We start from the raw sequence: 26,330 nt of genomic DNA, 5'->3' as shown, positions 1-26,330 counted from the left end.
AGACATAGGACGATAGGAAAGGAGAATGCATGTCTTTTTCAGTGAATTACATTCAAATATGTTCAGTTGTTATAGCCACATTGAAGCAGAACAGATTCATGTTCTCAAAGAGGCACAGCATTCAAAACCTCTCTCTCTACTGAGTGTAATGATTGCCAGGCCGAGGTAAAATATAAATCCCAAGATGTTCAAAATAAACCAGCCTATGACCGTGACAGTGGACTTCCTCAGCAAGCAGCCTGATACATGATCTTTCCCAAGGGGAGTTATAGCACAATGCTCTCTCAAGCTGAGGTACTCTGTTATGATTAAGTGAATCACTAGAGGGAAACAGACAACATGAAAACATAGAGAAGCTTTTCAATTCCACCATGTCACCTCACCTGTCATCACCCCTCCTCTCTCCTCTGTCCCAGTTTTCAGTTAGAATGTGACTACTTTGAAACGTGTGTATATTTAGATAGTTACACTCCTATTCCCAAAATAGTTCAGACATTCATTGATATAGGCTAGTCTAACTAGAGCGAAGGAAAAACTTAAGCACTATGCTTATGCATATTTGTAATAGCCTATTATGCTACTATGCACCCTCCATCATCAGTGGCAATGTTAGCATGTCAATCTTGGTGGGGCAAAACACATTTTTTTGGGGGGGGGGGAATGCATGCCAGCAAAATCACTTCACAACACAACACTAAACAATTAATTGAACAATAACGGTAACAAACGGTGCCCAAAAACTATTAGGACCTACATGAAGCTGTCCCAACACCTTACCACCGCTACACCTGTCTTTCAGCGGAACCTTGTCTGGCAGTGAAACAGTTCACTCAGCCTCATTTATTGCCTTTAAAAAAACATAGCGGATATGGCTGACTTGCTTAAACAAATGTGGTTTCTACTGACAATTGAAATGTACAAACTATGGCATAAGGAAATGATGAGCGGATAAGAGGCAATCCCTAATTTAGATTAAGACATTAATGAGCTAGCTAGGACAAACGTAGTCATATGTCATCTGTTTAGCACTTTTGAAATGCACAGCGACAGAATTCAGAACAAGGGCCGTTCTTACAGTATTCTCCCTGTACACCAAGTCAGAGCCATAGGATAAATAAAAGGGGCATATAAGCAGACAGTGAAAGCTTGTACAATATTCGATGAGGACATTTCTCTAAAACAGGCTACCACCAAGTCAGAACAGTAGGCTATGTTATGAGGCGGAAAAGGACAAAATTATTAGGGTGAGGCACATGGGCTACTAACAGCTTACTACACAACACACACTTAGTATTACTTTCTTAGCTACAGTATACATATCTCCCTGGCATATTACATCATTTATGCAGCAGCATACAATACATTTTTGTTGTGCTATGCTCACTTGAACAGCAAAGTGGCGCGGTGGTCCTTCCTGTGGGCAAATTTGGTCATCAAACTGGATTTATGTCATCTCTGGATTTATGGTGCTTTCAAGACAACTGGGAACTCTGAAAAAAACAAGGTTGAATCATGACGTCAGTGATCTTGAAGTCGGAGCTCTAGAAAGAGTTCCAGTTCCGAATTTCCATTTATTTTGAACGCGGCAGAAGTCATGGCCAATGTATTCAACCTTTTCTGGACCATGGTGTTGCATGTGAATGTCAATCATTTTAAGTTTGGAAAAGAGACCCTTAAACCCAGACTTGAACCACACACCCTTTCCACTGAATAGCAGGCTAGTGATTGCTTTGCAACACTTGCAGTTAGCCACTGATTCCTTCCAAACCACTCATTGTTGAATTTGCGATTTCCAACTTGTTGTGTAATGTTTATGTCCAATGACCGATGACCACCGATATGTTTTACTTATAATTTCTCTTCATATGACAATGATTGAAAAGGATTTGCCAGTAGATTGTCGACTTGATTCCTGATGATATCTGATTGTCTAGCTTGCTATTTGATCATTACAATCAAAGCTACGGTATATATAACATGATTTGACGTCATTTTATGTGTGACCTTGAGCCTTCTTGGATGGGCATTTCTAATATAAATCTATGGCATCACCAAAGGGGCTTGAATTTCTAGAGCTCACCCTGTAGATTTTTTGGTGACGTGGTGTCCCCATGAATGACAGAACACTGAGCCAATCACGGCACAGCTAGAGAACATTACCAACCTCTATGCTCTGTATGTTCTGCTGGCTGCCCCTCCCACCACAACAGAAAGCACTGAGCTAGACTGAAACACCTGCATTTTGGAGCTGCCTTACTCAAGAAAGTAAAAAAGAGGCCATGTTTGTATGCGGCTTTATTAACTCAATTATATATATATTTTTTACATTGTTTGTAAACTGATATGTGACTAGTATTACTGCCAAAATAACATGCAAAACAGGCGACAACAAAAATATATATATATAAATATGGTTTTAGCTAAAGAGGTGGGGCATAAAACAGATGGGGCTGCACCTGCGCTGAATGACGGTTCGCCACTGCCCTGAATGACGGTTCGCCACTGCCCTGAATGACGGTTCGCCACTGCCCTGAATGACGGTTCGCCACTGCCCTGAATGACGGGTCGCCACTGCCCATGATAAACAATCATGTCAACTGTTTCTCTGCTGGGGCTGTGCAATGCTGTAATCTACTGTTCTGTCTCAAGTTATTTAGAAAGGCTAGAAGTCTTCCCATGTTTTTTGAAATCACAAAAGTTATTTTTTTGCCAGATAAAGAGATATTTGACTACAATAGACTATCTTCTAATATTAAAGCATATGATCAGTTTCAGTTTTAATCCCAAGCGATTTTTTCATGATATAATGTTATGTACGTGATCAATTTAAATGGGAAGCTGTTCAATTGCAGCGGAATAGCGGATGTTTAAATATTTTGGTTGCGTCACTAAACTTTTCAAGAAGCAGTGCGCGCCGTCCGCGTTTGTGAATAGAGACGGAACAGAACCGAGCATGAACGAGAGAGAGCTGGGCGACAAGGAGACCGTACAAAACAAGGAATCTTTCACTTCATTCGGTGGGTTAATGTTCTCTCTCTTTTCTCTGTAGCCTATTAGGAAAAGGGGGAATGCATAGGCTACTTTTTGTGCAGACTTTTAAGTTTTTCTATGAGTTAGCCTATAACTAACGATGTTATGGCAATTTTGTTTCATTGAATTGCTGGTTCGATTAAACTGAACACAATGTCTGCTGTTTTTGACAGCGCTGCGTTAATATACTCACTGTTTTTGTTATGCCGGGATTTCTTGATGAATGGATTCTGCTGGAATAGGCTACATTGTGTTTTTGCTTTTCTTATTTGTCTAACTATGGCAGGTGTCATTAAGCGATTTTTCATGACTGATTTCAGACACGTTCCAAGAAGAGCTACACACGTGCTTATTTAAAAATATATATTTTTAAATACTCAGTATTTACAAATGAGTAAACAGCCATAGTTAAAAGAAACAACGTTGTAGTGAAAAGGGGGTTAACTTGTAGAAGGGTCACATGTAATGTTTTAATAGCTATAGGCTATGTTGAATACAGGTTGTTTTTTAAAGACCTTAAATACATTAAGGGAGCATCTTCCTTTTAGCAAGGTTTGTAATGTGCAACACACTGGTGTGTGAGCAGATCTGGCCATTCTAGGTCACTGTGGGTTATTGTGTTGCGCAACATTTTAATAGAGCAAAACGTTGAGTTTTAAGTGTCTCTCTTCCCCATTGTTTGACTGAAGCAGAGCTGGCCCGTGATGATAAAAGTTCTGCTTGAGGCAAGAGCTTGAATTAGAAGATGTTCCCTGAACTGTATTCACCCAATGAGAATGTCCTCTTTAACCCCAAGAACAAGGCTTTATAGCAGAAGTTAAAACAGCCTGCAGGACAAATGCAAAAAGAGTAAATGATAATGAAGAGTTTTACTGCTCTAGACATGGAGCTTTGCAGCACCATGCTGTGATATCTGTAACAGTCCTGCACTCTAAACACACTTAGACAGAGTGCTGCTTCTCCAATTTCAAACCTAACCATGTTAAATGCTCCCCTCTCTAAAGCTGCCGAATTTCACTTTGTTGATGCAAGCCACGCATGACTCTGATGCAGCCAGGACTGCTTTGCTGGAGTCCACATGGACCACACTTGTGTCAATCAATCAATCAAATGTATTTACAAAGCCCTTTTTACATCAGCAGTGCTTATACAGAAACCCAGCCTAAAACCCTAAACAGTAAGTAATGCAGATGTAGAGGCATGGTGGCTAAGTCTAGTTTTGACCTTTTTTAATCAGCAACTGGTTCAGAATAAACTTAGTTTAGTGGGCTGGCTCTATGGCCAATTGATCAGACAATTAGGCTACAAGGAGTTATTGATAACAGCAGAAAACTCAGACAAGCACTGGACTCTACATTTATTTACAGATATTGTATGCTGCCACTGTTAGTACAGTCCCTCACTGTCACATGGAATCAGTGCTCTGCTTTGTCTTGTGCTGAGGATGGCACCTGCTGCTGGATCCCTGTTTCTCCTCTCTTTATAAGCATTATAGCATTTATAAGCATGAACCTGAAGTGGTGGCCAGGGCAATCCCATGCTGCTTGGTTAGTGCATCACTGTCAAATTAAACCCCTCGTTTGCCTCGTGGTCTGTCCTGACCACGGAGACGTCAATCCACCTGCCCTCTACAAACAGACATTTCCAGGCATCTCCCAGGGGTTGTAGTGACCTTTTACCTGAGGCTCCTTCCTACTTCCTGTGGGGATTCTGATGCTGCTGGCTCTACTGCTGCTCTCTAGGAGAAGAAGCATCAGCATCACACAAGTCTGTTTGACAGCAGCACCCTACTCAGCCGTCAGAACACATTGATTCTCAAAGCAGGAGGAAGCTTAAGCACCAGGTGAAGAAGTTGCAACTCAAGTGAATCCATAGTAATACCTACTGGCTAGTTATGGTTCTCTACTTTTATGTCACAGCATTAATGTCTTCCATATTAAGTTGGACTTCATAGACCAGTAAATGGATGCTGTTTTTGACTGTGCAATACACCACATAGCTCCATTATACATGTCTGGACTTGCAGGCTGTTGAGGGTTTTACTATACTATAGTTTTGGCATTCTCATTAGAAGGATAGCGGTTTAATTGGCTGAGCTTGATTAAGTGTTATTTAATCAACTGATATTAATTAGGGGCTGCTGAACAGTTTGGTGATCAATGCTCTATAATGAAGATGCTTAGGCTAATTAATTGGTCATGTGGACTGGTGAGAGACTCGTCCTGAAACGATTGATAGTAAAAGAGTGATGCTCGATAGTGTCTGGCCGGCTGCCAATATGAGCACCTGTATTAAACCACTTTCTCACAAAGTATTTTGTCACTCAGCCCAGAGAAAATGGATTCAGATCAGTTTGTATTGAGACTGTTTGGTCATGAAGGCCTATGTCTGTGTGCTTGAATCTGTTTTTTCCTGATTGGAAAGATGTGGCTCGTGTTACAGTCAGCAGTACCTATATCTCTGAGTGATTTGTTTCAATATTTTGAAGTAAAAAAAATAATATTGACATCAGACTCAATACTCAAGTTATAATATTTAATTCTTTGCTCATATAGAACGATTTGTGACTGGCCATAGAAATATGATCTATAGATTCTATTTCTATGCGATTGGCTCTTTCTAGAGTCTGGAGAGAATTATGCTTCTGCATATAAATTATAGACATTTATTCATCTCCATTTTCCACTTGATTGGAAAGCTTTATTGATTAAAAAAATGAGCAGCACAAAATGGGACATTTCTCATTTATGAATTGACTTGTTTTAATGGCGGCAGCATCTCATTAAAAACGCCTGAACTGCCTTCACTCAGTCATTATGGAGACTGCTGCAAGTTCTTTTGAAAATGGTCAGTTTAAACAGTTATTTCAAGTTAAAGGAATCAAATGAAATCAAAGTTCAAAACGAATCTAATAAACTTTTTAAAAACTACACACTCCAGGCTCAAAGCTCATTGCCTTTAAAACGAATTCTGTAAATAAAGACAAACTCTGCAGCGATTTGATTGAGTCCCCAGAACACTGTGGCTCCACACTGACCTTCCTTTAGGGAAATACAAGGAGTGTTTAGACTGGACTTGTTCACCATCCATGCATGAATGGAATTGGATGTCGTTTTCCAATTAGCTTATGCGACTATGTTGGGTTTCCCAGTGAGTGCTTTGAATTAGATTTGAATTCCACTTGAATTCCACAGTGGGCCAACTTCACTGTCATGCACATATTTCACTGTCTGGGAGACAGTATATCGACTGATGTGCTCCAGAAGTAAGAAGTGTAACATTAATGCAATACTGTGTGTGTAGCGTGTGCATAGTGTTTTCTTATGCATACTTTTGATACATAAACATTTTTTCGATCATAAAAGATAAGATATATATCAGTGTTTTAATATTGGAGGAACTAACATGCAGTAATTAAGCAATAAGGCATGAGGGGATGTGATATATGGATAATATACCATGACCAAGGGCTGCTCTTTTCACGAAGCAACGCGGAGTGCCTGGAGACAGCCCTTAGCCGTGGTAAATTGGCCATATACCATAAACCCCCAAGGTGCCTTATTGCTATTATAAACTGATTACCAACGTAATTAGAGCAGTAAAAGACATGTTTTGACATACCTGTGTTATACGGTCTGATATACCACGGCTGTCAGCCAATCAGCATTCAGGGTTCGAACCACCCAGTTTATAATGGTGAATAATGTTGCTTTCTCTCAGTCTCGACCACAGTTGTCAATGAGGTATGAGCACAATACTATTGTTCTACTACTCTGTCCTCAATCAATCAAATCAAGAGTGTGTCAAATCAAATCTTTATTTGAAGTGCATTTTAAATTGGAACACACTTAACATTAAAACAACCAAATGAAGGAGAAATTAGCTCTTTAATATTGGTTGTTTCCAGTCACCAGTATAATGATCTAATTCATCCTCATGGTATAGTGAGTCCCTGTACACTGCTCAGTCATAATTCTCTCCTGAGGCAGAAGCACATTAATCACCTCATTGCTTTGGTTTGGCAGGTGTCCTTCCTATGACACACACAGATTAATGATTTAAATAACCCAATTGATCTGCGTAGAGTTGGCTAAAAAGACCGTGTCCCAAAGTAAGCAGAGAAAACAAATGAAATGGAAATGTTGACAGAGTGAGAAGTCATGGTAAAACATTAAACTGGCTGTTTCAATCTTGTTTTATATTGTTGTGAAGAACAGTTTTAATTGTTTTGTTAGTGAGCGTATTGAGTCTGTGGTCCCACTTTGCTGTAATCCAATTGGCTTTTCTTCTAAACAGGTCAGCCATATTGTTTGAGTGGAAAAGCCTGAAACCCCAAATCCTGCCCTCCTTTGACTCCTATCATTCTAACCAGACTAATATTACTCTAGTTTCTACCGTATCATGATGATCCTAACCAGACTAATATTACTATAGTTTCTACTGTATCATGATGATCCTAACCAGACTAATATTACTCTAGTTTCTACTGTATCATGATGATCCTAACCAGACTAATATTACTCTAGTTTCTACTGTATCATGATGATCCTAACCAGACTAATATTACTCTAGTTTCTACTGTATCATGATGATCCTAACCAGACTAATATTACTCTAGTTTCTACTGTATCATGATGATCCTAACCAGACTAATATTACTCTAGTTTCTACCGTATCAAGGTGAATACCTTCTCTTTCTTTGATACACACTCTACCCCTGCATCAAATGCTGAAGAAAAGTAAAAAGGTACTTCAAATGGAGATATGGCCAGCAAGATGGTTGGCAGAGCACAATGGATCACTTCTCTAGGACACTCAGGGAAGAGGAACAAAAGAAGTTCACCCTTGAGCTGAGTCATGTGAATATGATGTACTAGTGTTGTAGAAAGGAACTCTAAGGGGCCAGACATAGTACCTGGGAGTCTGAAGTACAATGATGTTTCATCCAGTGTTGCAGGAGATATTTAAGTTTAGCCCCCAGTGGTTTAATGTAGGATCTCGGCAGAGGGGGCTCTGATCCAAGACCCGTTCATTAGAGTGCAACTTCTCTTTGAAGCACATATGATGACCTAGGAATGTTGAACTTTAATGATTGGGAAAAAGCTGACCTTAGACCAGAGTGCTCTGATTGGATTCCCCTCTGCCTGAGGAGCGAGGAGGGCTTTTAGTTTGGGATCTGGGTAGAGAACTGATCTAGGGTCAGTTCAATGTGTTCTCGAACATCTCATTCTAAAATCGTGGGCATTAATATGGAGATGGTTCCCCCCTTTGCTGCTATAACAGCCTTTAACAGCCTTTAGTCTATAACAGACTTTCCACTAGGTGTTGGAACAGAGGTCAGGGCTCTGTACAGGCCAGTGAAGTTCTTCCTCACCGATCTCAACAAACCATTTCTGTATGGACCTCACTTTGTGCACAGGGGGCATTGTCATGCTGAAACAGGAAAGTGCCTTCACCAAACTGTTGCCAAGAAGTTGGAAGTACAGAATCGTCTAGAATATCATTGTATGCTGTAGTGTTAAGATTTCCCTTCACTGGAACTAAGGGGACTAGCCCGAACCATGAAAACAGCCCCAGACCATTGTTGTTCCTCCTCCACCAAACTTTACAGTTGGCACTATGCATTGGGGCAGGTAGCGTTCTTCAGGCATCCGCCAAACCCAGATTTGTCCGTTGGACTGCCAGATGATGAAGTGTGATTCATCACTCCAGAAAACACGTTTCCACTGCTCCAGAGTCCAGTGGCGGCGAGCTTTACACCACTCCAGCCGACACTTTGCAATGTGCATGGTGATCTTAGGCTTGTGTGCGGCTGCTCGGCCATGGAAACCCATTTCATGAAGCTCCCGACGAACAGCTTGTGTGCTGACGTTGCTTACAGAGGCAGTTTAGAACTCGGTAGTGAGTGTTGCAACTGAGGACAGACTATTTTTACACGCTAAGCGCTTCAGCACTCGGCGGGTCCCGTTCTGTGAGCTTGTGTGGCCTACCACTTTGCGTCTGAGCCGTTGTTACTCCAAGACGTTTCTACTTTACAATAATCGCACTTACAGTTGATCGAGGCAGCTCTAGCAGGGCAGAAATTTGACCAAAGACTTGTTGGAAAGGTGGCATCCTATGACGGTGCCATGTTGAAAGTCACTGAGCTCTTCAGTAAGGCCATTCTGCTGCCAATGTTTGTCTATGGAGATTGCACGGCTGTGTGCTTGATATGTATACACCTATAAGCAACGGGTGTAGCTGAAATGGCCAAATCCACTAATTTGAAGTGGTGTCCAAATACTTTCGTGTATGTAGTGTATCTCCCAGCACCCACCTCACCCAGACCTCTGTTTGCAACACTGGGTGGGGACCACTGCTTCACAGAAAAACACTGAGGGTGCACTTCAATAGCCATAGCTTGGCAGTGTGTGGACACAGACCAGGGTAATGTTGAGGTATGGGCAGGTCTAAAATAGATCAAATGACTTCACAGTGCTGTATTTGTATTAATGAATGATTAGATCTGTTATTCTGTTAATAAAATAGGACATTACGTGATACACCAGATCAGTATCTCAGCAATTACAATGCTTGTTTTAGACTGGGCGGTGTGCGTGTTGCTCAATTTCCTTTCGCGTTGGAGAAACAGGAAGGGATTTCTGGGGGCTGACAGAAATGGGACTTGGGTCTGATTTGAACCAAAATCCTATATGCCTGTCTACCACAGGATATAAAATCCATCTTATCATGGCCTGTCTGTGTGCTTTGATCCAGTTAATGGATATCGGTGGCTTGGTAATGTTTCACAATAGTCTCATATACTGCTTTCTCATAGGATTTACGGTATTTTGTCTGTAAAAAAAAATTGGGTTTTATATGAATCTCTTACAAACAGGCCCATTTTTACCACATACTTGCCTGCATATACCTTTTATACCTCTGGTGGTGGTTATAGTGGTGTTTGTGGTGTGCAGATGTGGGTGGGCATCTATTTTAATAAATCCATTGAATACTGTATACACCATGAATTTGTTTAGGCAGGTCCTAAGAAACATAAGACTAATAAAATGTATTTTCATAACAATAGAATGGCCTATTTTGAGTTTATTACGTCCAAATAGAATGAAATCAATAGTTATTATTTTGTTCAATAAATAGACAAGACACACCGACTGGATCACAGTGAACACACACATATTTTGTAGTAAGAATATAATGAAATATAACAGAATAAAATACTACTAATCTTTTCCCCACAGCAACGTGTGTAACCGTTGGCATGTAAAAAAGGGATATTTGGAAACAGAGCCCGAGGCAAAGCCCATTCTTTTTTCATCCCATTAGTAATAGCAATCTATATTTTCAAAAGTATGTGAATCTCATGTTCATATTTCACAACCTCTGCAGGCTTTTGGAGTTGCCTTTACGCTATCGAGCAAAATAATAGGCCTACGCTTGATTTAGGCTACATTATTGCATGCTAAATGTTTCTGATCAGTGATAGATGAGCATACAGAGCTATACCACCAACTTATTTGCCCAGCCAGAGAATTAACCTCATGTACAGACAGAGATTGAAACAAAATCACATCGATTAGCAGAAAACCGTGTAGGCTAATGAACACATAGTTAGTCATCACTTCTTGTAGGCTATTTACTGCTGTTTATCACTAAATGAACATGACATCCACTGTCCCACTACTAACTTTACCATCGAATCTATATTGAGATGGGTTGATGGAAATATGGTGTGTTTTCAGTGCATGTAGATTACATGAGGTACAGTATGTCCAACAGAGAACACAGAACACTGCTCAAACAGAGCCCTTCTCCTTTGATCTCGTTGGCTGTTGTCCGTCTCAATGTATTCCAGCGCGGAATCCGCTGGGTTCTAAGGCATTGTTGGATTTGGAATGTGTGACTGTTCAGGCCAGTGGAAGCCTTGTGTATGGAATCTGCTGTGTGATTGTCGTGGTAACGGGCTTAGTTGAGCTTGGTGTTTGCAGGAGCTAGATAGCAGGGGCTGGAATAGGGCTATGGTTGGAGCCTTGGCATCCATTAGGAGCTCAATGTTAGTCCTCCTTCCCCCTCAATGGGTTTCTGTCGTGTTCCTGCTGCAGTTATACACTACAGTATAACTGAAACATGAGTCCTTGTGGCATACATACAGGCCAATAAGGGGTTCTCTCTCGCTCCTACTTTTGAATTGTTTGTATTTTCCTGTCCTCTCTCTGACCAGAGTGGTGAGTTTATGCGTGATGGATATTCGGCTGGAGCGGGAAGGAACTGCATTACCGAGATATGATAGCATAATAAAGCTGTCATCTCTGTAGTAAATGTGTTATGGAAATGCGTTGTGGCTGGAGAAGACAAAGGAAGCAACCAATGCTGTGTTATGTAGGCAGAGAGATGAATGACCTGGTGAAGCTACAGTTTATCTTACAGTTAGCTTTTATAAGGAAAATATAAATCTATTGTATGGATAAATGCAGAGCTATATATAGCCCTAGTTTCCCTCACAGTGCTACCTTACTATAGAGTCCTCTTTATTGCTCATCTAGACAAGACCGGTATGATACGTCTGGCATATTGATTGGTCTCCTCAATGCTTATATTTGGATTGAATATTAATGAGGAAATATTAGTTTGCATAATAGACATGTAATAGAATCCCCCTAAATAGTCTACATACAATACAACAATACAAGTACTTTATATTTCAGTATAACTGGCCAAACACCATTCCTCAAGATAATTGACCTACATTTGGTAACAAAGGCGAGAAACATTATTTTCATTGTTTGGTGTGTCGCCCCCACCCCGACTGCTTAGAGAGGGTTTTATATTATTGTTATTAACAGTGCTTAACAGTGGAAATATAGGTCAATCTCTACAAAACCAGACACTCTTTCCAATGCTCTAGACATGGTCATAAATCCTGTTTTGAATAGCTTACTTGTCATTGGTCAATGTTTAAGGTGGCTTATGAATCATCATTGTAAGAGAAAGGGATAATTGAGGAAAGTTAGGGTTATTGCTAGGTTTGGGGTTGAGCTGGGGTTTGGACATGAAGCTAGGTTTAGGGTTGAGCTGGGGTGTGGACATGAAGCTAGGTTTAGGGTTGAGCTGGGGTGTGGACATTTCCAGGGGTCCCCTGAGGGGGTTGACTGGCTATAGGGAGAGGGCCTGGCTGGGTGTGTTTCCAGGGGTCCCCTGAGGGGGTTGACTGGGTACAAGGAGCGGGCCTGGCTGGGTAGGTTACATGGTACTGGCCACAGGGAGGGCTTTGGGGGATGGCACAGACTTATCTAATCCAGACAGAGGACTGCAGATCAGTCTTAACGGGGATAGGGGTTGTCTCAATTGGAAAAATTAGATCTCCAATGTCCTCTGTGCTGAGCTGTTGTTTTCAGAGATGCAGCACAGGTAAACCAATACAGGTATTCACAGGGCCTGGAGTGTTCTGGTCCATGTTGGAGTGTGAGGGAGAGTGGATGATCCAACAGGCTCTGATACGACAGCTTCTACAAGAGGTTGACCGATTATGATTTTTCAACGCCGATAGTGATACCGATTTATTGGAGGACCGAAAAAGCCGATACAAATTAATCGGCCGATTTACAAAAACATTTTTTTTTTTTTCATTTTATTTTATTTGTAATAATGACAATTACAACAATACTGAATGAACACTTATTTTAACTTAATATAATACATAAATAAAATCAATTTAGCCTCAAGTAAATAATGAAACATGTTCAATTTGGTTTAAATAATGCAAAAACAAAGTGTTGGAGAAGAAAGTACAAGTGCAATATGTGCTAACGTTAACGTTCCTTGCTCAGAACATGAGAACATATGAAAGCTGGTGGTTTCTTTTAACATGAGTCTTCAATATTCCGAGTTAATAAGTTTTAGGTTGTAGTTATTGTAGGAATTATAGGTTTATTTCCCTCTATACCATTTGTATTTAATTAACCGTTGACTATTGGATGTTCTTATAGTCACTTTAGTATTGCCAGTGTAACAGTATAGCTTCCGTCCCTCTCCTCGCTCCTCCCTGGGCTCGAACCAGCAACACAATGACAACAGCCACCACATCGAAGCAGCGTTACCCATGCAGAGCAAGGGAAACAACCACCCCAAGGCTCAGAGCGAGTAGCGCGTGCTAACTAGCCAGCCATTTCACTTCGGTTACACCAGCCTCATCTCGGGAGTTGATAGGCTTGAAGTCATAAACAGCGCAATGCTTGACGAAGAGCTGCTGGCAAAACTCACGAGAGTGCTGTTTGAATGAATGTTTAGGCGCCTGCTTCTGCCTACCACCGCTCAGTCAGATACTTAGATACTTGTATGCTCAGTCAGATTATATGCAACGCAGGACACGCTAGATAATATCTAGTAATAGCATCAACCATGTGTAGTTAACTCGTGATTATGATTGATTGTTTTTTTTTATAAGATAAGTTTAATGCTAGCTAGCAACTTACCTTGGCTTACTGCATTTGTGTAACAGGCAGTCTCCTTGTGGAGTGCAACGAGAGAGAGAGAGAGGCAGGTCGTTATTATGTTGGACTAGTTATCTGTAAGGTTGGAAGATTGGATCCCCGAGCTGACAAGGTGAAAATCTGTCGTTCTGCCCCTGAACGAGGCAGTTAACCCAACGTTTCTAGGCCATCATTGAATATAAGAATGTGTTCTTAACTGACTTGCCTAGTTAAATAAAGATTAAATAAAGGTGTAAAAAATATAGAAAAAAATAAAATAAAAATCGGCAAATCGGCGCCCAAAAATACAGATTTCCGATTTGTTATGAAAACTTGAAATCGGCCCTAATTAATCGGCCATTACGATTTAATCGGTCGACCGCTAGCTTCTACCACCAGGCCATCAGACTGTTGAACAGATAATCCTAGCTGTCTGCCTGCACAGACCTGCACCTTAGACTATTTGCACTCTTACTACACATCCAACTCATACACACACTTACACAGACATACTTACACAGACTGCTGTTCTATTATATCATATTTATTCGACTGAGTGATTTATACTTTTAAACAACATCAATAGAGACATATTGCTTAACCAGGACAACAGGTCCCTCCCATGTAGAAGGTGCTCCAGGACAACAGGTTTCTGGATCAGATTCCCTCCCATGTAGAAGGTGCTCCAGGACAACAGGTTTCTGGATCAGATTCCCTCCCATGTAGAAGGTGCTCCAGGACAACAGGTTTCTGGATCAGATTCCCTCCCATGTAGAAGGTGCTCCAGGACAACAGGTTTCTGGATCAGATTCCCTCCCATGTAGAAGGTGCTCCAGGACAACAGGTTTCTGGATCAGATTCCCTCCCATGTAGAATGTGCTCCAGGACAACAGGTTTCTGGATCAGATTCCCTCCCATGTAGAATGTGCTCCAGGACAACAGGTTTCTGGATCAGATTCCCTCCCATGTAGAATGTGCTCCAGGACAACAGGTTTCTGGATCAGATTCCCTCCCATGTAGAATGTGCTCCAGGACAACAGGTTTCTGGATCAGATTCCCTCCCATGTAGAATGTGCTCCAGGACAACAGGTTTCTGGATCAGATTCCCTCCCATGTAGAATGTGCTCCAGGACAACAGGTTTCTGGATCAGATTCCCTCCCATGTAGAATGTGCTCCAGGACAACAGGTTTCTGGATCAGATTCCCTCCCATGTAGAATGTGCTCCAGGACAACAGGTTTCTGGATCAGATTCCCTCCCATGTAGAATGTGCTCCAGGACAACAGGTTTCTGGATCAGATTCCCTCCCATGTAGAATGTGCTCCAGGACAACAGGTTTCTGGATCAGATTCCCTCCCATGTAGAATGTGCTCCAGGACAACAGGTTTCTGGATCAGATTCCCTCCCATGTAGAATGTGCTCCAGGACAACAGGTTTCTGGATCAGATTCCCTCCCTCCAGGACAACAGGTTTCTGGATCAGATTCCCTCCCATGTAAATGTGCTCCAGGACAACAGGTTTCTGGATCAGATTCCCTCCCATGTAGAATGTGCTCCAGGACAACAGGTTTCTGGATCAGATTCCCTCCCATGTAGAATGTGCTCCAGGACAACAGGTTTCTGGATCAGATTCCCTCCCATGTAGAATGTGCTCCAGGACAACAGGTTTCTGGATCAGATTCCCTCCCATGTAGAATGTGCTCCAGGACAACAGGTTTCTGGATCAGATTCCCTCCCATGTAGAATGTGCTCCAGGACAACAGGTTTCTGGATCAGATTCCCTCCCATGTAGAATGTGCTCCAGGACAACAGGTTTCTGGATCAGATTCCCTCCCATGTAGAATGTGCTCCAGGACAACAGGTTTCTGGATCAGATTCCCTCCCATGTAGAATGTGCTCCAGGACAACAGGTTTCTGGATCAGATTCCCTCCCATGTAGAATGTGCTCCAGGACAACAGGTTTCTGGATCAGATTCCCTCCCATGTAGAATGTGCTCCAGGACAACAGGTTTCTGGATCAGATTCCCTCCCATGTAGAATGTGCTCCAGGACAACAGGTTTCTGGATCAGATTCCCTCCCATGTAGAATGTGCTCCAGGACAACAGGTTTCTGGATCAGATTCCCTCCCATGTAGAATGTGCTCCAGGACAACAGGTTTCTGGATCAGATTCCCTCCCATGTAGAATGTGCTCCAGGACAACAGGTTTCTGGATCAGATTCCCTCCCATGTAGAAGGTGCTCCAGGACAACAGGTTTCTGGATCAGATTCCCTCCCATGTAGAAGGTGCTCCAGGACAACAGGTTTCTGGATCAGATTCCCTCCCATGTAGAATGTGCTCCAGGACAACAGGTTTCTGGATCAGATTCCCTCCCATGTAGAATGTGCTCCAGGACAACAGGTTTCTGGATCAGATTCCCTCCCATGTGTGCTCCAGAAGGTGCTCCAGGACAACAGGTTTCTGGATCAGATTCCCTCCCATGTAGAAGGTGCTCCAGGACAACAGGTTTCTGGATCAGATTCCCTCCCATGTAGAAGGTGCTCCAGGACAACAGGTTTCTGGATCAGATTCCCTCCCATGTAGAAGGTGCTCCAGGACAACAGGTTTCTGGATCAGATTCCCTCCCATGTAGAAGGTGCTGCAGAATACACATAAAGAAGAAATTAAGATGGAGCCAATCATTTCTCTCTCCACAGTACAACCCTGTTAACTTGCATTGCTGCCTGATTGATCGAATGGACACACAAATCATTTCTCACTGCCTTAAAAACCATACGCTCCATTAAGAGTGTTAGAATGTATACCGCTATGAGAAATGTCTAATGTCTCTTCCATCACACACAAGCTAAATGATGGGTATGTCAGGAGAAGGGGATAGTGAGCCTTAGCCTGTTTTCGTCTTTTAAGCTTGTCATGCAAATAACTGTCAAGTCTCCTGTCAGAAGATGATGATATGAACACCAGCCCTGTTTTCACATTACTGAGACGTGTTCTAAGGGACATTGTGAACGTATCATTTATACTGTATGGATAAGCACAGTTAAATGTTTCTGAGAGTTTTGTCTTTGAAATGGGCAAAGCGCCATATTATAGATCCTGTTGGGGGGCCATATGTTCCCTATAGCCGCTTTCCCTCAACCTCGTTCTCTTTCTCTCTTTTTCTTTCTTTCTTCTCTCTTCCTCTCCTTTAAAGAAAAACCTTTCTCCCTCCCATCTTCAAGTTCTGTCCTATTTTTGGTTCTGTATGTTCATTGGTTGAATATCTATAAGGGGAAAAGGTTAAGCCATTTACTGTTGTAGTGTGGGCTGTCAAGGTTGCTGTGGTGATGCACATTATATTCTAATGGAAGGAAAATGTTCCAGGAGCCAAATCTCAGCTGGGATTTGATGTGTGTTATTTTCCCTGGGAGAGAAATGGAGAAAATACCATTACTCCATCAGTATTGGTTATAGAAACAATGTCAGGGGGCTTTATACTATGATACACTACTGTATATACCAATATTGCATAACCTATTATGCTTCATGTTTGAATCCGTGGAGCAATATAGATGCAAATTATTAGAGCCTAGCTTGTCCAATATAAAAATGTTCTTCCAATTTGTAGTCGTAATCTTCCAATATTTTATGCTATAAAGAGATGTCATATTATAATAATGTATGGTTACCATGAGAAGATCCTTCGTAATCATGATGGGGATGATAATCAATACCTCCTCTGTTTTTCTCTCAACAGGAGAGAGGGAACTGATGAGTCAGAGGGGAGGATAGATGAGTGACAGACACTACTAGTGGGTTCCAGACACACAAATCCAAATCAAGAAGGTACATTCAGCTTCCTCTCGTCACAACATGTTGTTCCCTGAACATTTCATAAAGGTACAGGACCACTCCTGTTCTTCTACATGGAAATGGAAACGTATTGCATGTGTAAAGGACAGGTAACACAATATTGTTCCAAATGGAGCTCTGTTGAGTGTGTCAGTTAGTGAGCATTCTTTAGTCCTGTCATGTTCCCTGATTGGTCACACGCAGTATGTGCTACAGGTGTGGGATCGTATTTTGATCACCCTTTTCAAGGAGAACTTTGCTCCAATGCATGACATTTAAAACTATCAGTGTATTTGAGGTTTAAAAAGGCTTCTGTTTGTAATTTCCATTTTAAAATTTTAGACTTTAAATTGATCAACCCCTACAAAAATGTCCATGAATTATAATCCACATAATAATTCACATTTCCTCTTGTTGAAGTTTTTTTTTCTGCTTTAGCAAACAGGCTCAAAGTTAAGATCTGACATTCAGGTCTTTATTTAATTGCAATCCGGGTACAGTATGTGCAACATTAATACCAAGGCCAAGGAGCTGAGTATGTCTTATAGTAATGGTATAGCTGGGATATGTTCTTCCTTGGTTAGAAAAATAAGTCTTAACAGTGCCATCTTCGGCTTTGACAAATGTTTCTCAGAGAGTACTGAACTTGTATAGTTCTCTATTTTTTCTTTCTCTCCTTCTCTTTCTTTCTTTCTCTATTTTTCTTATCCACTGGAAGTAAAAAGCAGGACCATAGTTTTAAACTTAGTTTAGTCTGTCCTTGCCCTCGAGGGCTTGTATTTTCTCAGCCTCTGAGAGAACCACTTCCCCTAGGAAATCAATGCTTGACAGTAAAATATGGTCACATTATGAATGTCTCGGTCTGGTATTCTGTGGGTAAAAGTCCTTATCATGCAAAAACAGCCATGAAGATTAGAGTGAAATTATTAAAAAGGGTTTAAGCCTTAAACGGTTCACCGGGAATCACTCAGTGAGATTTATAGACCTGCCTCATTATACTAGAGTGCTTTGTCTTGTCGTCTCACACACACACACTTCTCTACAAAGCAACGAAACGACTAGCTCAAGAACTTTGAGAGCGGCAGACATCAGTCATGGCCTCAAATCAACTTCACATTGCTCAACTTCACATAGCATAAAGGCACACGCCACCCCAAAACAACAGAACTACACTTCCCCCTCCAACCCATGACAACCATGGGTTGCCACGTAACCTATCAGAAAGGAGAAGAAAAAAAACAGGCCATAGTGTTTGAAACACCCTCCTCGCACCCGGCACTTGAAACTGCCAATCAGATTTGGAATTTCCGCATGACTAAAGTAAGGTTGTGTCCCATAGGGCTCTGGTCAATAAGTAGTGCACTATATAAGGAATAGGATGCCGTTTGAGACACAGTCCAAGTAATTAGTATGAATGCTATTCTAATCTGGCTAATAAATGAGCACAGTAAAATAGGTTAGTTAAAAGGGGCAGTCAGCAGTTTCCAGCCCTATCCCTCAGCCTTTTTACCGAAACAGTGATGTTGTAACAATTGTTCCAACTGCAGATTGCCCCTTTAAGGGGGTTCTGAGTACCTCTCTGGGAGTAGCTATGAATCTAATAGCCTTCATTAGTCGGAATGGGTCCCTGATGGACACACACTGTTGTTGTCATCCTAGGTCACACATTCGTTTCCAAGAAGTGTCTGGATCATCATTTGAGTAGACAGTAGAGGCTAAATCCTAACTTCTGTCTAAGCTGAATTTTCACTTAGTCAGGCATTGATGTCAATGGGAGACTAAATATACATTTGACCCCAGTGGAATTTAGGATACTTGCATATGTGAGAACATTTTCTTGTTGACTAACAATTGGGTGAAAAGTATTTGAGAAAACCAACCGATGTCTTTGAATTCTCTTCAATTATGTCAATTGATTCCGTCAATGGGTTTTCTAACTATGCATGTCATAGCACGTTTTACACTTCCTGGGTTTGTAGGATTGTCTTTTGACATTTCTTGCAGTCATCGGTGCCGTGTACGGCCAATTCTTTTTAACTGTAATGGTTGCTACGTGACAGCCATAAGCAGTGACGGCCTCAATCACCCTGGCCCTGTTTTATTCTGAGTGAGGACAGACTAAACTCAGCTCCCACCAAAACACGTTCCCCCAAATGTAAATGACCTGTTCAGCGTGGAGATTTGATCCATGGATCCCTATAATGGAAGACCATTTAATAAGAGGTTAATAAGGTTCCTGAAGGAAGGAAGACCATTTAATAAGAGGTTAATAAGGTTCCTGAAGGAAGGAAGACCATTTAATAAGGTTCCTGAAGGAAGGAAGACCATTTAATAAGGTTCCTGAAGGAAGGAAGACCATTTAAGGTTCCTGAAGGAAGGAAGACCATTTAATAAGAGGTTAATAAGGTTCCTGAAGGAAGGAAGAGCATTTAATAAGGTTCCTGAAGGAAGAAAGACCATTTAATAAGAGGTTAATAAGGTTCCTGAAGGAAGGAAGACCATTTAATAAGGTTCCTGAAGGAAGGAAGACCATTTAAGGTTCCTGAAGGAAGGAAGACCATTTAATAAGGTTCCTGAAGGAAGGAAGACCATTTAATAAGGTTCCTGAAGGAAGGAAGACCATTTAATAAGGTTCCTGAAGGAAGGGTTCCTGAAGGAAGAAGACCATTTAATAAGGTTCCTGAAGGAAGGAAGACCATTTAATAAGGTTCCTGAAGGAAGGAAGACCATTTAATAAGGTTCCTGAAGGAAGGAAGACCATTTAATAAGGTTCCTGAAGGAAGGAAGACCATTTAATAAGGTTAATAAGGAAGGAAGACCATTCCTGAAGGAAGGAAGAGCATTTAATAAGGTTCCTGAAGGAAGGAAGAGACCATTTAATAAGAGGTTAATAAGGTTCCTGAAGGAAGGAAGACCATTTAATAAGGTTCCTGAAGGAAGGAAGACCATTTAATAAGGTTCCTGAAGGAAGGAAGACCATTTAATAAGGTTCCTGAAGGAAGGAAGACCATTTAATAAGGTTCCTGAAGGAAGGAAGACCATTTAATAAGAGGTTAATAAGGTTCCTGAAGGAAGGAAGACCATTTAATAAGGTTCCTGAAGGAAGAAAGACCATTTAATAAGAGGTTAATAAGGTTCCTGAAGGAAGGAAGACCATTTAATAAGGTTCCTGAAGGAAGGAAGACCATTTAATAAGAGGTTAATAAGGTTCCTGAAGGAAGGAAGACCATTTAATAAGGTTCCTGAAGGAAGGAAGACCATTTAATAAGGTTCCTGAAGGAAGGAAGACCATTTAATAAGAGGTTAATAAGGTTCCTGAAGGAAGGAAGACCATTTAATAAGGTTCCTGAAGGAAGGAAGAGCATTTAATAAGGTTCCTGAAGGAAGAAAGACCATTTAATAAGAGGTTAATAAGGTTCCTGAAGGAAGGAAGACCATTTAATAAGGTTCCTGAAGGAAGGAATACCATTTAATAAGGTTCCTGAAGGAAGGAAGACCATTTAAGGTTCCTGAAGGAAGGAAGACCATTTAATAAGAGGTTAATAAGGTTCCTGAAGGAAGGGAGACCATTTAATAAGGTTCCTGAAGGAAGGAAGACCATTTAATAAGAGGTTAATAAGGTTCCTGAAGGAAGGGAGACCATTTAATAAGGTTCCTGAAGGAAGGAAGACCATTTAATAAGAGGTTAATAAGGTTCCTGAAGGAAGGAAGACCATTTAATAAGGTTCCTGAAGGAAGGAAGACCATTTAATAAGAGGTTAATAAGGTTCCTGAAGGAAGGAAGTCACTTCTTTTTTTCCTCTTTCTCGTAACTTTAAAATGGCTTTCTGTCTAGTATTTTCAATTTAGATGTATCTGGTGTTACCATGCATCCATGGAAATCTAATTACACTTCCGTTATAGTCCATGTGCCACATTTAAAGCATGTAAATTGAAAGTTGTTCACTCTCTAAGGCTTTGAGAGGATGGATAATACTACTTTGAGACACTTGTCAATGGAAGTGCATGATGGAAGTCAATTTTAATGGATCTTTTATGGGTTTATATGGTGTTGGATTGTCAGTGTATGACTGACCTGTTATTGAATTGATGACAATGATTTCTGAGGTTGCCTCTTTGTATGCGTGTAATGATGGTTCATTAATTTCTTCCCAATACCCTCAATCTGCAATAAGTGTATTTTTGAAACTTCTGTACATGTTTTTCATGACAAGAATATCTATAATATGACATGTCTTGGCTACAGCCAGTGTATTCATTTTTTACATGAGGTGTAGTCTCACCAAGAACAATGAAATGTGATGATGATGTCACCCATTGAATGAAATGACAACTGACCCTTGACCCTATGACATTCTTTTTGAAAATCAATATTTTGGCTCCTTTGTGTCTGTCGTTAGACCATGCATTGATTCTAGCCTGTGGAGCTTAAGTACATTTTGAGTCCGACTGTGTTGCCCTTAATGAATTATTCATCTCAGACCCTGTTAGATTATGTCCCAACAAGACCAAAACAAAGCTGCTTATACAAAGCTAATATAACACATATATTAGACGTAGTTAAACCGGTCTATCTGTGCCATGACATTTTTTAAAATGTGTAATTTAAATAAAAGAATGAGGTCATTTCAGAGAGGTTGGTGACAGTTTCAGGGAGGAAAGACTTTTCTCTGTGTCTAAGAAGATGGAGGAGGAACCATATCAACTATGAAAGTCTCCACTGCATACAGATGTAGGCTGTTAATTTGATCACCCTGTTGCAGGACAACTTTCCTGCATTGTAGGATATTTTCAACTTGTAGTGTATTTGAGGTTAAAAAAGGCTACTGGAGTTTGTAATTTCCACTTGGACATTTCAGACATGATTTTTCCCTTACACAAAATGTATCAACCCCTAGAAAATTGTGCATTAATTCTAATTGACATTTCATGTTGCTGCAGCATTATTTTCCAGCTGTAGCAAATTGGCTCAAATAAAGAGCCTACATCTGTACCTACATCCACAGCTGTCAGAAGTCTCCGTCCTATGATCTTAGTAAAAAGGTGAGGAACGTGGCAGTACGTTGAGAACTCAAGCTACTTGCAGCATGTCAGCCTTTTCGCTCCGTCAGGCTAAGAAGCTGTAGTTGGTGAGAAATATAGGAAGACATTCCAGTTACACAAGAGTTTATGGCTGATATAGGGATTTTCCACAAGTTCTACTGAACATGATAGTGGCCTTGGTTATACCTTTGGGAACGTCCATGGTAACGTCCATGGTAACGTCCATGGTGTGAGAGACCGTTCAGCTGAGTCACCACCAAGCCTCACTAGTTTACATCTCATGCACTTGTCATACAGGGAAGTGAAATCATGAAAAATGATAAACCTCTGACCTAATCGTTTGAGCTGAAATGAACTGGTCTGGCGATGTGGAATATGCTACATTCACAAGCAGACTGTTCACTAGTGTTACTCAAGGCAACATGTTTATTTTTGCAATTGTGTTAACAAAGGGATATTGTTGCTTTTCTGTGGGATGACTGGGTTAAAGGCATGACTGTTTAAGTCGAGCGCTGGCTAAAGCTTAGCATGGCTTGAATGATTGGATCAGGGATAATCGTATAGAGGTATACATTCTAAAGGCTGAACATTGTTTTTGGTAGAAGCAGAAATATATTGAAAGAAATGTATTGTGTGGGGGGGGGGGTTTACCACTAGGTGCATCCATGTGAATGAAGGTCACAATAGTCCTGTCCTCGGTCTCCAACCCATATTTCCTTTACATCCCAACACCAGACCAAATGTCAATCTAGCTCCGGTCTCCAGTCATTTAGCTTCACATTGATCTCTCACTGCACCAGTTAGCCAAGACAAGCCAATACCGATGGATGTCTCTCTCTGAGTGTGTCTCGAATAGCTCCCTGTTCCCGACGTGGTTTTGACCTGCTTTTGACCACGTGCCTTAATAACCTTTTTGGGATAGGGGGCAGCATTTTCACTTTTGGATGAATAGCGTGCACAGAGTGAACTGCCTCCTACTCCCTGTGGGGGAGTAGCGGAACGGGGCTCTGGTCAACAGTAGTGCACTGAATAGGGTGCCATTTGGGACGCTGATCTCTCCTTAACCCACAGCCCCTCAATGTCCTTGACCTTGACTTGGTGGTGTTTTTCTCCCTCCAGGCTCCTGATCCACTGCAGAGCCCAGGTCTCAGTACCACCATAGAAGTTATCGCAGTATGAACCGAGCTTTCAACAGGAGAAAAGGTAACAGCTCACTGTATTCATTGAGTGCATTTGAAATAACACCATGTTTCTTATACTCAAACAGTACAGTTTTTTTGAAAGCATGTTGACCTCAAGTACTTACCCACTCAGCAAGACCTGGTTGAATCGACATTGTTTCCATGTCATTTTTAATCAAATTTAATGTGATGACGTTGAATCGAAGTGGAAAACTGGATAAAAATAAATCAATGTAAGGGATTTTTTGTATTTTTTTAACCTAAATATAATCAGATTTTTTGGGGTTTGATTTCATGTTCGTTGACAACTGAACCAAAAGTGGCTTTGTCGTCAGATTGTGTTGAGATCTGTCTGACCACTTCAGGAGGTGGTCAGGGATGCATTGTGTGCAGATTTTTCCTCAGTCTGGATGCAATCAGGCTACCGAAACGCATGGCGTGGGCGACGTCATCAGCACTCCTCCCACAAGTCTCCAGAAAACTTGTGTTTTGGGACTGAGAGGCACCGTTTCATTAGAACGTTGGCAGAAATATGTTCCTAGCATGTAGGGAACCTGTTTGCTGGCCTCATGGTATCCATCTAGCTGATATTTAGAAAAAATATTTGGCTAGAGTCATGCTGACTCGTTTGCAGTCCCTTTAGCTTGCTGGCTTGCTACAGTAGTTAGCTACTGCCATCAGCTGTTGTGGCGTTATCATATTTGCCTATTCCACCGTTTGTAGAATGCATACTTGATTTTGAATATTGTGCGGGAATGGACACAATGTGGACACATTTTAAATGTGGACAGACGCATGACGTGTTTGGAATTCCATAATCAGAACTCCATTACCAGAATACAAAATCTGCGTGAACTGTCAAGTCTAGACACAATCTCTCGTTCTCGCTCTCTAAGCTGAAAAAGCTCTAGACATGGCTGGTTACATCTGTCAGTGGGCTGATACAGGTATCTCTGAACTGATGTTTTACTAGACAAGTGACTTTCCTCCTTTCTTAATATGCGTGCATATACGCCGCCTCTGGCCTCCGATGCTCCACCGCCTTTACCTCACCACCAACGTCTGACCAGAGTTTCTCACTTAGCAGTCACAGCAGTAGCTGTGTTTGGTGGTCTGAATATTTCATTAGAATGCTGTGAGGCACATTCTATTCTGTTGTCAGCCCCACTCTACAAATGTCCACTCACTTTCCTGCCACTACTTCTAAACATCTGTGTGTGTGTGTGTGTGTGTGTACTGGATCTTAAAGCAGCCTCTACCCGTCCATCCATCTAGTACTCACACTTGTTGTGATGACAGTATTTCCAGGATTAGTTAGGGGACACATTGTTACTCTCCCACAGTCCCATTTCATGTACACACTTTTATTTATTTTTATTTTGTTAATTTTGTCATTTGTGATGTCTCCTATCTCAGAGACATATTTACATGGAGACCATCTGATGCAGAGAGGGTCTCCAAATGGCCCCTATGGGCCCTGGTCAGAGAGAGTGCACTGTATAGGGCCATACGGTCGCATTTGAGACTGCGTCTTTATAGTCTTTCCTGTTGGTCGTAAACTGTAGAGACACATTGGCACTGAATGTGATTAATCAAGGTGAATGAAAAATATATATAGTATTTTCATGAGAACTATTCATTAGGTGTGGCAGTTCAATCCATACCTTGCAGTTAGTGTATATTATCACCGTCAAAGTGAGAAAGAGTTGGAATAAAATGACTGTGTGCTTTCCTACCAGAAAAAACCCAATGCATTTTCTTTATATCTGAACCACAAACCTCACTCTCTTGTGTCCCTGTTATATTAATTTACATGAATATTACAGATCAACTTACAGTACAATCAGTGCCAATGTGTCTACAGTAGGCAGAACGAGGACATATCCAACTGACTGAATGTGTTTCTCTTACACTAATACTACCTGATGTGTTCATTTATATTGAGTACAAAACATTAAGAACACCTTCCTAATATTGAGTTGTCACTATATGGAGGTTACACTAATACTACCTGACCTCTATATGGAGGTTACACTAATACTACCTGACCTCTATATGGAGGTTACACTAATACTACCTGACCTCTATATGGAGGTTACACTAATACTACCTGACCTCTATATGGAGGTTACCCTAATACTACCTGACCTCCTATATGGAGGTTACACCAATACTACCTGATCTCCTATATGGAGGTTACACCAATACTACCTGATGTCCTATATGGAGGTTACACCAATACTACCTGATGTATCCCTCTATATGGAGGTTACACCAATACTACCTGATGTATCCCTCTATATGGAGGTTACACTAATACTACCTGATGTATCCCACTATATGGAGGTTACACTAATACTACCTGATGTATCCCTCTATATGGAGGTTACACTAATACTACCTGACCTCTGTATCGAGGTTACACTAATACTACCTGATGTATCCCTCTATATGGAGGTTACACTAATACTACCTGATGTATCCTGATCTCTATATGGAGGTTACACTAATACTACCTGATGTATCCAATACTACCTGATGGAGGTTACACTAATACTACCTGATGGAGGTTACACCCTGATCTCCTAATAGGTTACTACCTGATGTATCCCTCTATATGGAGGTTACACTAATACTACCTGATGTCCTATATGGAGGTTACACCAATACTACCTGATGTATCCCTCTATATGGAGGTTACACTAATACTACCTGATGTCCTATATGGAGGTTACACCAATACTACCTGATGTATCCCTCTATATGGAGGTTACACTA

General features: G+C 41.1%; 1 protein-coding gene across 4 annotated transcripts in view; it reads left to right on the top strand.

Moving 5' to 3' along the window:
* Nucleotides 1-2,624: 2,624 nt before the first annotated feature.
* The window catches only part of gulp1b (GULP PTB domain containing engulfment adaptor 1b), a 31,088-nt gene continuing 7,382 nt past the window's right edge, over nt 2,625-26,330 (top strand). The window contains exons 1-3 of one of the 4 annotated variants that reach the window (XM_042319466.1): nt 2,625-3,017; nt 17,234-17,376; nt 23,491-23,574. In XM_042319466.1, the coding sequence (XP_042175400.1) occupies nt 23,547-23,574 (28 nt within the window). In that variant the 5' untranslated portion in view covers nt 2,625-3,017; nt 17,234-17,376; nt 23,491-23,546. The remainder of the gene's footprint in view (nt 3,018-17,233; nt 17,377-23,490; nt 23,575-26,330) is intronic. The other 3 variants (XM_042319465.1, XM_042319468.1, XM_042319467.1) reach the window with 3 other exon arrangements.

Source organism: Oncorhynchus tshawytscha, unplaced genomic scaffold, assembly GCF_018296145.1.
Source record: "Oncorhynchus tshawytscha isolate Ot180627B unplaced genomic scaffold, Otsh_v2.0 Un_scaffold_4246_pilon_pilon, whole genome shotgun sequence".
NCBI classification, from domain to species: Eukaryota; Metazoa; Chordata; class Actinopteri; order Salmoniformes; family Salmonidae; genus Oncorhynchus; species Oncorhynchus tshawytscha.
Note: the sequence above shows the minus strand (reverse complement) of the source record. Positions and strands in the feature narration are given on the sequence as shown.